Source organism: Palaemon carinicauda, chromosome 9 (genome assembly GCF_036898095.1).
Source record: "Palaemon carinicauda isolate YSFRI2023 chromosome 9, ASM3689809v2, whole genome shotgun sequence".
Lineage (NCBI taxonomy): Eukaryota > Metazoa > Arthropoda > Malacostraca > Decapoda > Palaemonidae > Palaemon > Palaemon carinicauda.
In genome coordinates this window covers 120351055-120365800 of record NC_090733.1, presented here as the reverse complement: position 1 = coordinate 120365800, position 14746 = coordinate 120351055, and the positions used below count along the sequence as shown (strand labels likewise).

General features: G+C 41.1%; 1 protein-coding gene across 3 annotated transcripts in view; it reads right to left on the bottom strand.

Annotated features, from left to right (window-relative positions):
• Nucleotides 1-1496: 1496 nt before the first annotated feature.
• Nucleotides 1497-14746, bottom strand: part of atms (RNA polymerase II-associated factor 1-like protein antimeros) — a 95287-nt gene continuing 82037 nt past the window's right edge. For 2 of the 3 annotated variants that reach the window (XM_068380348.1, XM_068380347.1), the window contains one exon: nucleotides 1497-1784. In XM_068380348.1, coding sequence (XP_068236449.1) covers nucleotides 1634-1784 — 151 coding nt within the window. In that variant the 3' untranslated portion in view covers nucleotides 1497-1633. Of the gene's footprint in view, nucleotides 1785-6703; nucleotides 6755-14746 lie in introns of those variants that run through there. The other variant, XM_068380349.1, reaches the window with a different exon arrangement.

Here is a 14746-nt window from a genome sequence, read left to right as displayed (position 1 = left end):
AGCTGGCTGGTAAGGCGCCCAGTACCAGTCTATAGGAGCATCCCCTAGATCCAAAATATGTAATCGCATGATCGGGAGCTTCTAGAGGTTGTGCAGACACCTGAAAAAGACTATAGGCACTTCGCTACTTGCCTTAATAGCAAGCTATCTGACAAGGCAGTCTGTGCTCACCTGGATGCGAGTGAGACAGTAGTGGGATAGCTGGAACGCCCAAGTATTTTGCTACTTTGCTAACCTCGCTGGTGAGCTCTGACAAGCAGTGTGCCTGCTGAGTTACCGCAGGTAATCGGAATTGCTGCAGACTACTAGTCTCCTGCCAGACCCCAGCTATGCAAGTGCAGTGGGTTGCAGGATGACCAAAAAGCTCAAAATGAGGAGGAAGACCGGAGTCTCCCTCATCCCGAGCGAACTCGGTGTGCACACTAACCCCATGGGGAGAGCGTGCGAAGAAGGAACTCTGGTGGGAACCACTCTATAAGACCTAAGGTGGGAGAGGAACCATGGAAGATGAAGGTTCAGGGAGTACAAGAATGCTCAGATAACTCCCTCCTGTTGGCTCTAAGGGGGAAGTACCGAAGCCAAACCCAACAGGAGCGGAAACCCTCTCCTACTGTGGACCCTTAGCCAACATCTACAGCTGCCTATCATTAGAGTAATAGGGATGGGCACAAAAGACACAAGGCGTATGAGATGAAGCCTACCCCCAGCTTTTCCTCCCGCCTCGCTAGGGGAGGAGAAAGAAGCAGCCCGATCCAAAAGTTAACCGAGCGTCATACTACCCTCAGTTCCATAGAGGAGACCAATTGAGCTTGTGCAGTGTCAGAGAGGAAGGTACCCGGGGTGCGAGAGAGATGTTGGGACTTCTTCAACCTTGAGGATGATCCGGTAGGCAAAGAATCTCTCATACTTTTTTCTCCTCCGGCCATACTGCTCTCACTGGGAGGATGGCCACTCCCTATGCTCTGGGAAAGGTGAAGCCTCCGTGCAGGAATGTTCTCTACATGCAGGGCAAAGACGGTCAGGATCCACGTTTCCTGACACAAAGTATCACAAGGAATGTGCCAAAAGCCAGTAAGGTATGCGGAAGATGTCTGTCTTACAACTAAAGTGAAGAAGGTACTACTGGTAACAACTGTCCCAGTTGCATATTGGTAAAAGTTTTTAGACCTGTACCCCAGCTAGCGCTGATTTCTTCTCCCTATGTGAAGGTAGGGTTTGTATTTAGTGTAGAAACAAATAAAAAATTACTTGAAATAATTTGTAATGCTTATATCATTCCTCGCCTAACTCACTGACGCAACTTATATACAGTAGGTTGTAGTAATTTATAAAACTTTTTAACATTTAATATGTTTTATGCAGCATAAAGACTACTGCCACAGAAATCAATTTACACTTACTATGGCAGTTTTTTTTCTCTGTACCTAACTCCTGAGGGCTTGCTGCTTTTTGTATAAATTACCCATACAAAATTAAGGTAAATGATATAAATGAAGGATACATACTTGGATTACCATTTTTAAAACATTTGTATGTCAAACTATTGACATAATGCACATCTATTACAGGAATCACTCCAAATGGTCACATTTTTCATATCCAATGATTAAAATTTGCACTGTACATCAAGATACTAATCTGAATCAGAACCTGAACCTGATCCCGAAGAACCAGAATCAGAACCAGAGTCAGACCTTGATGCTTTGCTACGAACTGACGCAGCACTAGGAGGGCGTGATCTGCTACGACGACTTGATCGGCTGGAAGCTGCAGACTTGGCAGACCTAAGGATAAAATATACCAATGATAATTACTATCTAAACTATAAAAAATACTTGGCTAATTTTAATATTAACTTTTAAACTCTACTTTAATATGGAAATTTTATGCCTGATACATAAAAACAAAGAGTAATGACACTGGCATGAACGTGTCACACTTTATAATCCAGATAATTATAACCCACTACTTCATGGGAAAATAATAGTTTTTTAAGCTACATCAAATACTCAAATGTTCTTCATACACCAAGAACACAGGCAGTTGGAAAACCCTTAGTTTGGAATATTCACATCTGACAGCTTTGATATCAGTGGTATAAATGAAAGGATCAGAAATAATATCCTTTTACATTAATTCTAATGCTTCCCTTTGCAATTTTTTTTACAGTACTCCAGCAACTAATTTCCCAAATTTTATAAAATAATTTCTAATTTCACAAATATTTTTTTTTTAAACATTAAGCCTCATAAATTACAATGATTACCTTCATTATTACTATTCAGGTCTAAATACATGGTAAACTCAATCCTTAGACACAAATATCTGTACAGAGCGTGCAATTAAGAATAAACACGCACCTAAGCAGTATCTAAGAAGTAGAATAAGTTACAGGCAATAGACCAAACAATCTTCACTAATTTAACTCCTTAATTCCTGACAGCATAAAATTGTCATGCTATTTCGTGGAATATTAAGCTTTCTGCATTTTAGAATGAGTATGCCACGAAAAGCTAAATATAATTTATTGTTGAATCAAATCTCTACAATCAATGGAGTAACGGTTTTGCTCATGTAATTTATTAATCCATTTAAAAACGGACTGTTACATTAATAAGAACATTCAACACTTTACAAATGGGTGTAAAGAAATTCGAATAAATTACAGAAATTCACATTACATAGTTAACCACCACACTAGCACGCAAGAGCAAATAAAAAGGATATATTGGAAACATTGACATAAGTTCTAAAACCAAAGAAAACTAAAGTTCTATGTTTAATAAGTACAGGATGTCAGCCATATTAGGTTAAAATATTCAGCACAGCAACACGATGACAGCTGTAATGTGTGATAAAATGCACATTACCTTAACAGGAATACATTGCATGTGTCACCAAACTTGTTTATGGCAAAAGTGCATAATGATTAGGCAATTTACATGTATACAGTAGTGCCAAGAAGCAATAGCAATAACTACTGTTCTTTGGTCACATGCAGCTGTTGATACCAATTAAACAAATAGCATAGCAGATGGATACTAGGTCTCAAATAATTATAATTACAAACTGTAGAAAAAAATTGTACCAAAGTTTTTGAATCTAAGATATGGCACAATCAGTGCAAATATCCAAGACATTAAACTCATAATAGTACAAGTTCCAAATAATATCATAATATAATATAACATGCCATTTCCCTACCATGCCATGCTACATTAGTCTCAAATAATTTTGTAAATTTTCCTTTAGTTTTCACAATCACTATCTCTATTTTCTTTGGGCTTTACTTGGGCATTTTACCTATGTTTAAAAATCTAATATTATTGAAAACATAAACCCAATTAAAAGCTATATATAAATCTAAAGCTAAGAGAACGAAGGCCAAGCCTCTACCCCATACAAAAAGTACAATGCATGATATTTTACAAAGAAAAACACAAGAAGAAGGGTAATGATGAATGGAAAGGGCACTTTTGTTTAAAGTGACCTGAACCAGAAGGTCTTTTTTTATGTTGGGATACATTTAAAACTTTACTACTGTATACAGATGAAACCTAATACTAAACAGGAATAGGATGAATGAAAAACTCACATATTCTGCAGTCATTATCATCTAGATTATTTATGGAGTAAAACTAGTTATCTTCTCACGAAACTTAATTTTACCAAAGCTATAAAAAATCCTTAATTGATTTGATGGTTATCAAGGCAACATCACAAGTGCAATTTGTTTAGCTACTATTAGACAATGTTGCAAAGGTATGATAGAACAATAGTTGGTTCTCAAGATAAAATAGTAAAGGCTGATGGAAATACAAAGCCATATGCCTCCCTCAACTTTTGGAATAAGGAGTAAAGATATATCTGTCACTATAGTGTTAGTGGCAATTTCTTCTCTGCTACATTATAAATGACCTCGTTTAGGAGAGAACTTCTGTAAAGCAAAAACTTCCTCTTGAAAACTATGAAGTGTCCATTTCAAAGAAATTCTTGGGACAGTAACCAACCCACACACTGAGTTATAAAAGTTCTTATATTTCTCTAAAAAAGAAAACCACCTGAGGAAATAGTTCTGGCAAACAGACGTTTTCTATATACATCTATTGTATATGTCCAGTTCTCATAGGAAAGGATGGTTGTTTAACACTACAGACAATTTTTGCTGCAGGCTATCCCAACAATTTAAAATAGGGGCCTACAAGTGTCTTCTACAAACCAGTGGAATTAAATATTGCAGCTTTTCCATAGTTATAACCCCAAATTTCAGGCCTGTAGATTTTCCAGTGCTGCTAGGAATAAAAATACTGACAATCGGCTACAAAATTCAAGATAGACTTTCATGACCTCATAGACTAAGGTATGGAATGCTTCGTCTGCCAACGTACCACCTCGTAACTATGGACCTAGCAAATAGAGAATCCATAAATTTAACACAGTATATGACGGGAAACTGAATGTCCTTGGCTTGGTTATGGAAGCCTTGAGGAGTAATGCTGATCCTTGATTATTGCTTACAGTGTTTCCATCATAGAACACTAGCAGGTACTTGATGTTATTGGCAGCCTTCCTTCAACTTTCCACTTCATCTTTATGACTATTTATACCGGTAACAAAAGTCTTGATAAGTCTCAAAACAGAGAACTGCTTTCATTCCAATTTGACCCTAAATAGATGGCCAAGAGAGAGATGTGTTCTTAAAAATGACTGAAATTTTTATAATGGTTAAATTACTTTGAACCCCTTTAACAGAGATCACTACCTCTAGCTCTCCTCTTTCCTGTAGCAATGGACAAGAACACCTCCTGGGAGGCAGTATGCACTTTTGTCATATGATCACTGACAACTAATAATTGATGAAACACACAAAAAAAGAAAAATACAGTATCTTTTTGTAATTGTTGTACTGATCATGTCTGTATATTAATACACAGTACTGTACTGTGTTTTCCACAGCAAAATGCGAGATTTCTGAAACATGAACTTAAATGTAAAATACTTTTAGTATTTCTAATAATGGTGTCATTCCAAAAAGATACGATAAAGGTCTATTAATATAGTAATAATTATCAGTTTCCTTTTTAATTACATATAGACTTGTAGTAATTTGGGGCTGCATATATTTCTTACATTACTTGTACAGAAACCAACACTCAAAATATGACCAATACGAAGGGTAGAGGGATATTACTGTATGATTATCCAATAATGAAGGAATTGAGGGAAAAAAGCCAAGATGCAACATTAGTATGAGGTACAGAAGCATCAAACAAGAAATTACTTCAGCAAAACTACTAAATTTGACACATGAATTGATCAAAATTTATAAAACAGTACTTAGAATATCCCTTTAGGTACTTTTTACACCACTTAAGCATTAGCCAAGGTAAAAAATATTCTAATGGGTATTATTTTAAGTTTAACCATTTTACTTGGATAGTATCCCTCACTATTTGAGCTTTAGCAGAGGTTTAAAATTTTATCAGCATTACTTACTGTATTTGGGAGTCTACCATTTATTTGAAAACTAGTCAGTGGCAGTTAGTACACTACATATATTATCATTAGTATAAGGGTAGTTTTGTCACTTTGACAATTTATTTCAGTCTATGGGACAATATATTTTTGTTGGTTAGATGGGGGAGCAGCCACCTCCCTTGTAATTAAAAAAAAAAAAAAAAAAAAAAAAGGAGTTAATTGTTTTTTTTTTCTGATCAGAGTGGTTAACACAAAAAATATTTCAGTAGGCTTCCTTCACTACCCTCTCTGCAAGTCCACTACCCAATTTCCCTTGAGAATGAAGTCGTTGGAAATAAACAGTTTTGTGCTGTCAAAAAATATAGCAAGGCTACCTTAAAACTTTTTGAACCAAAAGGTGGATATTATTATAAACTTTCAGTGTATGAGAAAGTCATTTATCCTTACTATTCAAGGCAAGTTAGTTTCAAAGTCTTTACTAATGCTGTTAAACTGGTAATTACAGATGCACAATCAGGTATATTAGGATTTGCTATTATGGGTTACAGAGCATCTAACACCATGGTAAAAAAAAAAGTTTGCAAAACCTGTAGTTTCAATCTGATCCAGTACCTGTATACACTTACAACCCAATCCTTGACCACTTGGATATGTACGATTTGAAATTAATATATCAAAAGAGAATATAGATATCACAGCATCTAAAAAAAATCTTAACACAAAATCATCTGACACTGACTAAGCACTTTCATCTCTCATATGTAAACACCAATAAGCTCCTTTGAATACAGTTAAACTTCCTAAAATATTTACTTGTTCATACTTGATAATTTTGTACGCTTTTACAGCTACCTACATCCATTTCTTTACAAAATTTAAACTTGGAAAATTTTTAATAGAAACTCAATGGTTCAACTTCAAGTTTAGTATGGTCCTGTGCTATCAAGTTTGAAACTTGAATCATTTGATAAAAGTGCCTTTACATAATTAATTTTTCCTTATTTTCCTACCTTTTTGTTACACAATAAAATTTAATGTGTTTTACTGAATCTTTACTTTCAGGTGCCGAAAGTAATACTGTACAAGACAACAGATAAACAGTAATATAAGGAACCACCATTGATTGTAGAGTTTTATGATAAGCATACTTTACATTTAAGGACTACAGTTTGGATCAAAGAAAAGAAAATCATTTATAGAAAAGCTTGCTAAATTGCACCCACCTCCAACTGATTGAAAGTTATGCCTGTTATCCTACCAGTTGATGCATTTTCAACTGGGAAAGTAAAAGGGGTTAGTTTTATGATTTTTTATGCTTCGCACAACTATATAATAAAGAAATGACTAAACATCCAAAAACACGAAAGCAGAGTTTAACACCCAATAAACGAAATAACAGGGTGATGACAATCAATCATACCCTGGGGAAAAATGTTATTTTGATAATAAAATAAATTTTTGAATATACTTACCCGGTGATTATATAAGCTGCAGCTCTGCTGCTCGACAGAAAACTCTACGTAAAAATCCGCCAGCGATCGCTATGCAGGTAGGGGGTGTACTTCAACAGCGCCATCTGTCGTGCAGGTACTCAGTACTCATTGTAAACAAAGAACTCAATTTTCTCCTCGGTCCACTGCGTCTCTATTGGGGAGGAAGGGAGGGTCCTTTAATATATAATCACCGGGTAAGTATATTAAAAAATTTATTTTATTATCAAAATAACATTTTTCAATATTTAACTTAGCCGGTGATTATATAAGCTGATTCACACCCAGGGGGGTGGGTAGAGACCAGCAATAAATGTTTACATTATTATGAGCTAAGGATTTTTTATTTCATTTTAGAAGTTATCAAAATAACAAACATAAAATTAATAAGTACCTGGTAAGGAAGTCGACTTGAACAATTACTCTGCCTTTTTAAGTACGTCTTCCTTACGGAGCCTCGCGATCCTCTTAGGATGCTGAGCGACCCCTAGGATCTGAAGTATCAAGGGTTGCAACCCATACCACAGGACCTCATCAAAACCTCTAATCTAGGCGCTTCTCAAGAAAAGAATTTGACCACCCGCCAAATCAACCAGGATGCGAAAGGCTTCTTAGCCTTCCGGACAACCCAAAAACAACAATAAAAACATTTCAAGAGAAAGATTAAAAAGGTTATGGAATTAGAGGAATGTAGTGGTTGAGCCCTCACCCACTACTGCACTCGCTGCTACGAATGGTCCCAGGGTGTAGCAGTTCTCGTAAAGAGACTGGACATCTTTAAGATAAAAAGACGCGAACACTGACTTGCTTCTCCGATAGGTTGCGTCCATTATACTTCGCAGAGATCTATTTTGTTTAAAGGCCACTGAAGTTGCGACAGCTCTAACTTCATGTGTCCTTACCTTCAGCAAAGCTTGGTCTTCCTCACTCAGATGGGAATGAGCTTCTCGTATTAACAGTCTGATAAAATAGGATAAAGCATTCTTTGACATAGGCAAAGATGGTTTCTTAACTGAACACCATAAAGCTTCTGACTGTCCTCGTAAAGGTTTAGTTCGTCTTAAATAGAACTTAAGAGCTCTTACAGGGCATAAGACTCTTTCTAGTTCATTTCCAACCATATTTGATAGGCTTGGAATATCGAACGATTTCGGCCAAGGACGAGAGGGTAGCTCGTTTTTGGCTAGAAAACCAAGTTGTAAAGAACATGTAGCCGTTTCAGATGAAAATCCGATGTTCCTGCTGAAGGCGTGAATCTCACTGACTCTTTTAGCTGTTGCTAAGCAGACGAGGAAAAGAGTCTTCAAAGTGAGATCTTTAAAAGAGGCTGATTGAAGCGGTTCGAACCTTTCTGACATGAGGAATCTTAGTACCACGTCTAAATTCCAACCAGGTGTAGCCAAACGACGCTCCTTCGTGGTCTCAAAAGACTTAAGGAGGTCCTGTAGATCTTTGTTGTTGGAAAGATCTAAGCCTCTGTGACGGAAGACTGATGCCAACATGCTTCTGTAACCCTTGATAGTGGGAGCTGAAAGAGATCGTTCTTTCCTCAGGTATAAAAGGAAGTCAGCTATTTGAGTTACAGAGGTACTGGTCGAGGATACAGATACTGACTTGCACCAGTTTCGGAAGACTTCCCACTTCGATTGGTAGACTCTAAGGGTGGATGTCCTCCTTGCTCTAGCAATCGCCCTGGCTGCCTCCTTCGAAAAGCCTCTAGCTCTCGAGAGTCTTTCGATAGTCTGAAGGCAGTCAGACGAAGAGCGTGGAGGCCTTGGTGTAGCTTCTTTACGTGTGGCTGACGTAGAAGGTCCACCCTTAGAGGAAGAGTTCTGGGAACGTCCACTAGCCATCGAAGTACCTCGGTGAACCATTCTCTCGCGGGCCAGAGGGGAGCAACTAACGTCAACCTTGTCCCTTCGTGAGAGGCGAACTTCTGCAGTACCTTGTTGACAATCTTGAACGGGGGGAATGCATATAGGTCTAGATGTGACCAATCTAGGAGAAAGGCATCTATATGAACTGCTGCTGGGTCCGGGATTGGTGAGCAATATATTGGGAGCCTCTTGGTCATCGAGGTTGCGAAGAGATCTATGGTAGGCTGGCCCCATGTGGCCCAAAGTCTTTTGCACACATCCTTGTGAAGGGTCCATTCTGTTGGAATGATTTGTCCCTTCCGACTGAGGCAATCTGCCATGACATTCAAGTTGCCTTGGATGAACCTCGTTACTAGTGAAATGTTTAGATCCTTTGACCAGGTGAGGAGGTCCCTTGCGATCTCGTACAACGTCATGGAGTGGGTCCCTCCTTGCTTGGAGATGTACGCCAAAGCCGTGGTGTTGTCCGAGTTCACCTCCACCACTTTGCCTTGAAGGAGAGACTTGAAGCTTATCAAGGCCAGATGAACTGCTAGTAGCTCCTTGCAGTTGATATGCATTGTCCTTTGACTCGAGTTCTAAGTCCCCGAGCATTCCCGACCGTCTAATGTCGCGCCCCAGCCCGTGTCTGATGCGTCCGAGAAGAGAACGTGGTTGGGAGTCTGAACAGCCAGGGGCAGACCCTCTCTGAGGCTGATACTGTCCTTCCACCAAGTCAGGGAAGACTTCATCTTCTCGGAAATGGGGATCGAGACCGCTTCTAGCGTCTTGTCCTTTTTCCAGTAAACAGCTAGGTGATATTGAAGAGGACGGAGGTGTAGTCTTCCTAACGATACGAACTGTTCCAGGGATGAAAGTGTCCCTATCAGACTCATCCACTGCCTGACTGAACATCGTTCCTTCTTCAGCATGTTCTGGATGCATAACTGGGCTTGACTTGTTCTGGGGGCCGACGGAAAAGCCCGAAAAGCTAGACTGTGAATCTCCATCCCTAAATACACAATAGTTTGGGATGGGACCACTTGAGACTTTTCCATATTGACCAGGAGACCCAATTCCTTGGTCAGATCTAGAGTCCACTTTAGATCCTTCAGACAGCAACGACTGGAAGAAGCTCTTAGAAGCCAGTCGTCCAAATAGAGGGAGGCTCTGATGTCCGCTAAATGAAGGAATTTGGCTACATTCCTCATCAGCCTCGTAAACACAAGAGGAGCTGTGCTTCGGCCAAAGCAAAGGGCTTGAAACTGGTATACAACCTTTTCGTAAACGAATCTCAGAAAAGGTTGGGAGTCTGGGTGGATGGGGACGTGAAAGTATGCGTCCCTTAGGTCTAAAGAGACCATCCAGTCTTCCCTTCTGACCGCTGCTAGAACGGACTTTGTGGTCTCCATGGCGAACGTCTGCTTTGTGACAAAGACATTCAGCGCACTGACATCTAGCACCGGCCTCCACCCTCCTGTCTTCTTTGCCACTAAGAAGAGACGGTTGTAGAAGCCCGGGGTTTGATGGTCCAGGACTTTGACTACCACTCCCTTTTCTAGTAAGAGAGACACCTCCTGTTTCAATGCTCGTCTCTTGTCTTCCTCTCTGTACCTGGGAGAGAGATCGATGGGAGACGTTGCTAGAGGGGGTTTTCGTACAAACGGGATCTTGTACCCCTCTCTGAGCAACTTCACAGATTGTGCATCTGCGCCTCTCTTCTCCCAGGTCTGCCAGAAGTTCTTGAGTCTGGCTCCCACTGCTGTCTGAAGAAGCTGGCAGTCAGACTCTGCCTTTAAAGGACTTGGTTCCTTTCTTCTTCCCACGTCTCCCTTCGGCACGAGCACCTCCTCTGCTGGAGGCTCTGCCACGAAAGGGCGGAATAAATCGGGACGCTGGAGTGTCCATCCTTGGTCTAGCTGTGAAGGTAGGCAAAGGGGTGGCTTTGCGGGCAGAGGACGCAACCAGGTCATGGGTGTCCTTCTGTATCAAAGAAGCAGCAATCTCCTTAATCAAGTCCTCTGGAAAAAGGCACTTAGAGAGAGGAGCAAACAGAAGTTCGGATCTTTGACAAGGTGTCACTCCAGCTGACAGGAAAGAGAAAAGGTTCTCACGCTTCTTGAGGACTCCGGATACAAACGATGCAGCAAGCTCACTAGACCCGTCACGTATGGCCTTGTCCATGCAGGACATGATGAGCAAGGAAGATTCCTTCTCAGTCGGGGAGATCTTCCTGCTCAAAGCTCCCAGACACCAGTCTAGAAAGTTGAAGACCTCGAAGGCTCTAAATATCCCTTTCAACAGATGGTCTAGGTCCGAAGGTGACCAGCATATCTTAGAGCGTCTCATGGCTAGCCTGCGGGGAGAGTCTACAAGACTTGAGAAGTCGCCCTGGGCAGAGGCATGAACTCCCAAGCCGAGAACTTCTCCCGTGGCATACCAGAGGCTCGATCTGGAAGCGAGTTTAGCAGGGGGAAACGTAAAGGCTGTCTTCCCTAGACTCTTTTTGGACTGCATCCACTCTCCTATAACTCGTAAAGCTCTCTTGGACGAGCGTGCGAGGACGAGTCTAGTAAAGGCAGGCGAGGATGACTGCGTACCTAAAGCAAACTCTGACGGAGGAGAGCGCGGAGCCACAGACACAAACTGGTCCGGAAACATCTCTTTGAACAGAGCAAGAACTTTTCTAAAGTCCAAAGAAGGTTGCGTGGACTTGGGTTCGTCAAGGTCCGAATGTGGTTCATCAACGTGTGCCGCATCGTCATCATCAGAGAGTCCATCATCCGAGTATTGAGGAGGAAGTGGCAATGGAGTAGGTATCGGCTGGTCAGCTGAGTCCGGTCGCACGGGTGCACGCGTGACTGAACCGGACGCAACGTCATGGAACTGTTGCCCAGTCTGTGAGCTGGCAACAACCATCGCAGCGCGGGGACGCACAGCGTCTACTCCAGACTGTCTAGTCTGATGTGGGCGAGCAGAGGTAACCACACTGGGTTGCGGAGGTTGACGCTCCGCGTCAAAACAAAACAACTCTGACGGTTGTTGTACCTCGCGAACGTCAACGGAAGGTTCCGTGCGTCGCTGAACGTCAACATGCGGCTGGCAGGGTACACTGGAACGCATGGGTGGCGGGACTCTCTCAGCTGGAGTGCGCAAGAAGGTCGCCTCAGCGTCCACAGGACGCACAACCGAGTGTGTGGTTGGTTGTAGGCAAGAGGTTGGTGCAGCAGCAACCTTCTCCGCACGAAAGTCCTGCATTAGAGACGTTAATTGGTACTGCATGGTCTGCAGCAAAGACCACTTAGGGTCTGCAGTAGCAGGTGCGGCGACAGACGGTGTAACTGCCTGAGGCGGTACCGCTTTGCCTCTCTTAGGAGGTGAGCAGTCATCGGAAGACTGCAGCGAGTCCGAACTGACCCAGTGGCTACAACTGGGCCGTTGGACTTGCGCGGAAGGGACCGACTTGCGCTTAAGAGGCCGTGAGACCTTGGTCCATGGTTTCTTACGAGAAACCTCTTCCGCAGACGAGGAATAAATGGGCTCTCTCGTCTTTGTGTGGGTGGGACGATCTTGGGTAGATACGCCCGAAACCACGGATGGAACGTCTGTTCGCTGATTAAAGCCTCTCGAACCCATTGGTCGTACGACATTGCTTCTCCCCTGGACTTGGGAGCTTGCAAGAGGTCCCGGACTAGGAGGACGACAGGCACGAACAGACGAACCCTCAAGCGCAACACTATCCACAACACTATCACTCACTTTACCACTTCCCACTGCACTTTTACACTTCAGCTCCTTGACGTCCGCCATGAGCTGGTTACGGTCACTAGCCAAGGACTCAACTCTCTCACCCAGAGCTTGGATGGCACGCATCATGTCAGCCATCGAAGGTTCCTGAGTGCCAGAAGGGGGATCGGGAGCAACCACTACAGGGGAAGGAATAGGTTGTGGGGCATGAGGAGAGGAAAAATCAACAGAACGAGATGAACTTCTCCTGACTCTATCTCTCTCTAGCCTACGTGTATACTTTTGGAATTCGATAAAATCGAATTCCGAAAGCCCAACGCATTCCTCACATCGATCTTCCAATTGACAGGTTTTATCCCGACAATTGGAACAAACGGTGTGAGGATCGATAGAGGCCTTCGGAAGACGCCTTGAACAGTCCCTAGCATTACACTTCCTGAATTTTGGGACTTGAGAAAGGTCAGCCATTTTGAATTGGTCAAAGGGGAATTCAAAAACTATCCAAAGTCATCAACAAATAATCCGATATCAAAAAAAAGAATGCAAGGATTTATTGAAGAGAAAGCCTGCACAGCGAAAGCTCAAAACTAGAATAGTGTACTTCACCAAATAGTTGTGAAAACAAATCCAGTTAGCAACAGCGAATTAGTAGGTCTTGCCGGTAGCACGACAGAGAGAAAATTGAGTTCTTTGTTTACAATGAGTACTGAGTACCTGCACGACAGATGGCGCTGTTGAAGTACACCCCCTACCTGCATAGCGATCGCTGGCGGATTTTTACGTAGAGTTTTCTGTCGAGCAGCAGAGCTGCAGCTTATATAATCACCGGCTAAGTTAAATATTGAAAATTTTATTACTAGATAAAGTAAATCTATGGTCGTCATATTTCACATTTTCTACCACACAAAAAACAAAATTGCTCTAGTCTAATCATTGACCGGAAAATATGGTCCAAATTCCATATTAATCCATCAATATATTCCCCACCAGTCCATTTTTAGTCAAATGCTTAGCATACTTTTTTATATATAAAGGACTGCTGATATTAACATTAATATACATCACATTATGGGTCTTGAAGAAACTGGCTATTCTATTAAAAAAAAAAATCTACCTTGTGATTAATGTCTGTACTGTACATTTTGATTTGAACATTATATACTGTGGGTATATTTAATACTGTACTGTATATAAAATGATGTACCTAAGGTTACAAATTCATTTTGCTCAAAGAGAAAGCTCGCAAACAAAAATGCTCGTAAACTACAACAATTATTCCCATAAGAAATAAAGGAAGTTCAGTACACTCAATGCATTCCAAGTCTATAAATACACATATACAGTACAGTCAGACTTGCTTTTCGCAGGTTCATTCTTGGCGACTATTAAATGTAATAAGGCATAGTTAATAGTTACTTTAGTTGGAATATGAAAAGTAGTTTGTGACTTGGGGTCAACACTGGAGACATGATGTATTCTTATGGTAAAAATTTGCTTAACGAGGGGTTTGCTGGAACCCATTGTCATGCGAGGAGTACCTGTATCTCTATTTTTTACCAGAATCTTTCCTTCATCCAGATATACATTACAAACTCTGGTCAACCACCCATCACCATCATAATACATTTGGCCGATAACCTCAACTCCTGGCTTCTTCCTATTCTCTATCTTCTTAACCACCTTCCTTCATTCCTCAACAGTTAATTTCAAAAGCATTCTCAGCCTTTCACCAGTACTTTCCACTTTGCTTTATGCAATTTTCTTACTTCTATTGTTCACATTATATTCAATAAATCTTACTCCAATTCTGCCAATCCATGATTTTATTCACAGCTGACAGCATCCCTTCAGTTGTTCCCTTTATTCTGATACCCACTAGTTCATTAACCTTTTTCTCAACATTAACTTCTCCACCGAACAGTTTATAAGCCTCTCTTAAATACCTCATCTTCTCTCCTCTATGTATTAGGTGTACTGACTTTTTTCTTTAATTTCTTTGTTAAATACCATACTAATCCTCCTTGCATGCCAGCACATGTCCTTCTCATCTATCCTCCAACAAACCTCAAGCAAGATGTGTGTGTGTGTGAGTGTGTGTTGAGAATATACACCGTATATGTTTTTATAGTGAAATTGAATTATGTGGATGGATAAACAAGAAGTGGATGGATAAAC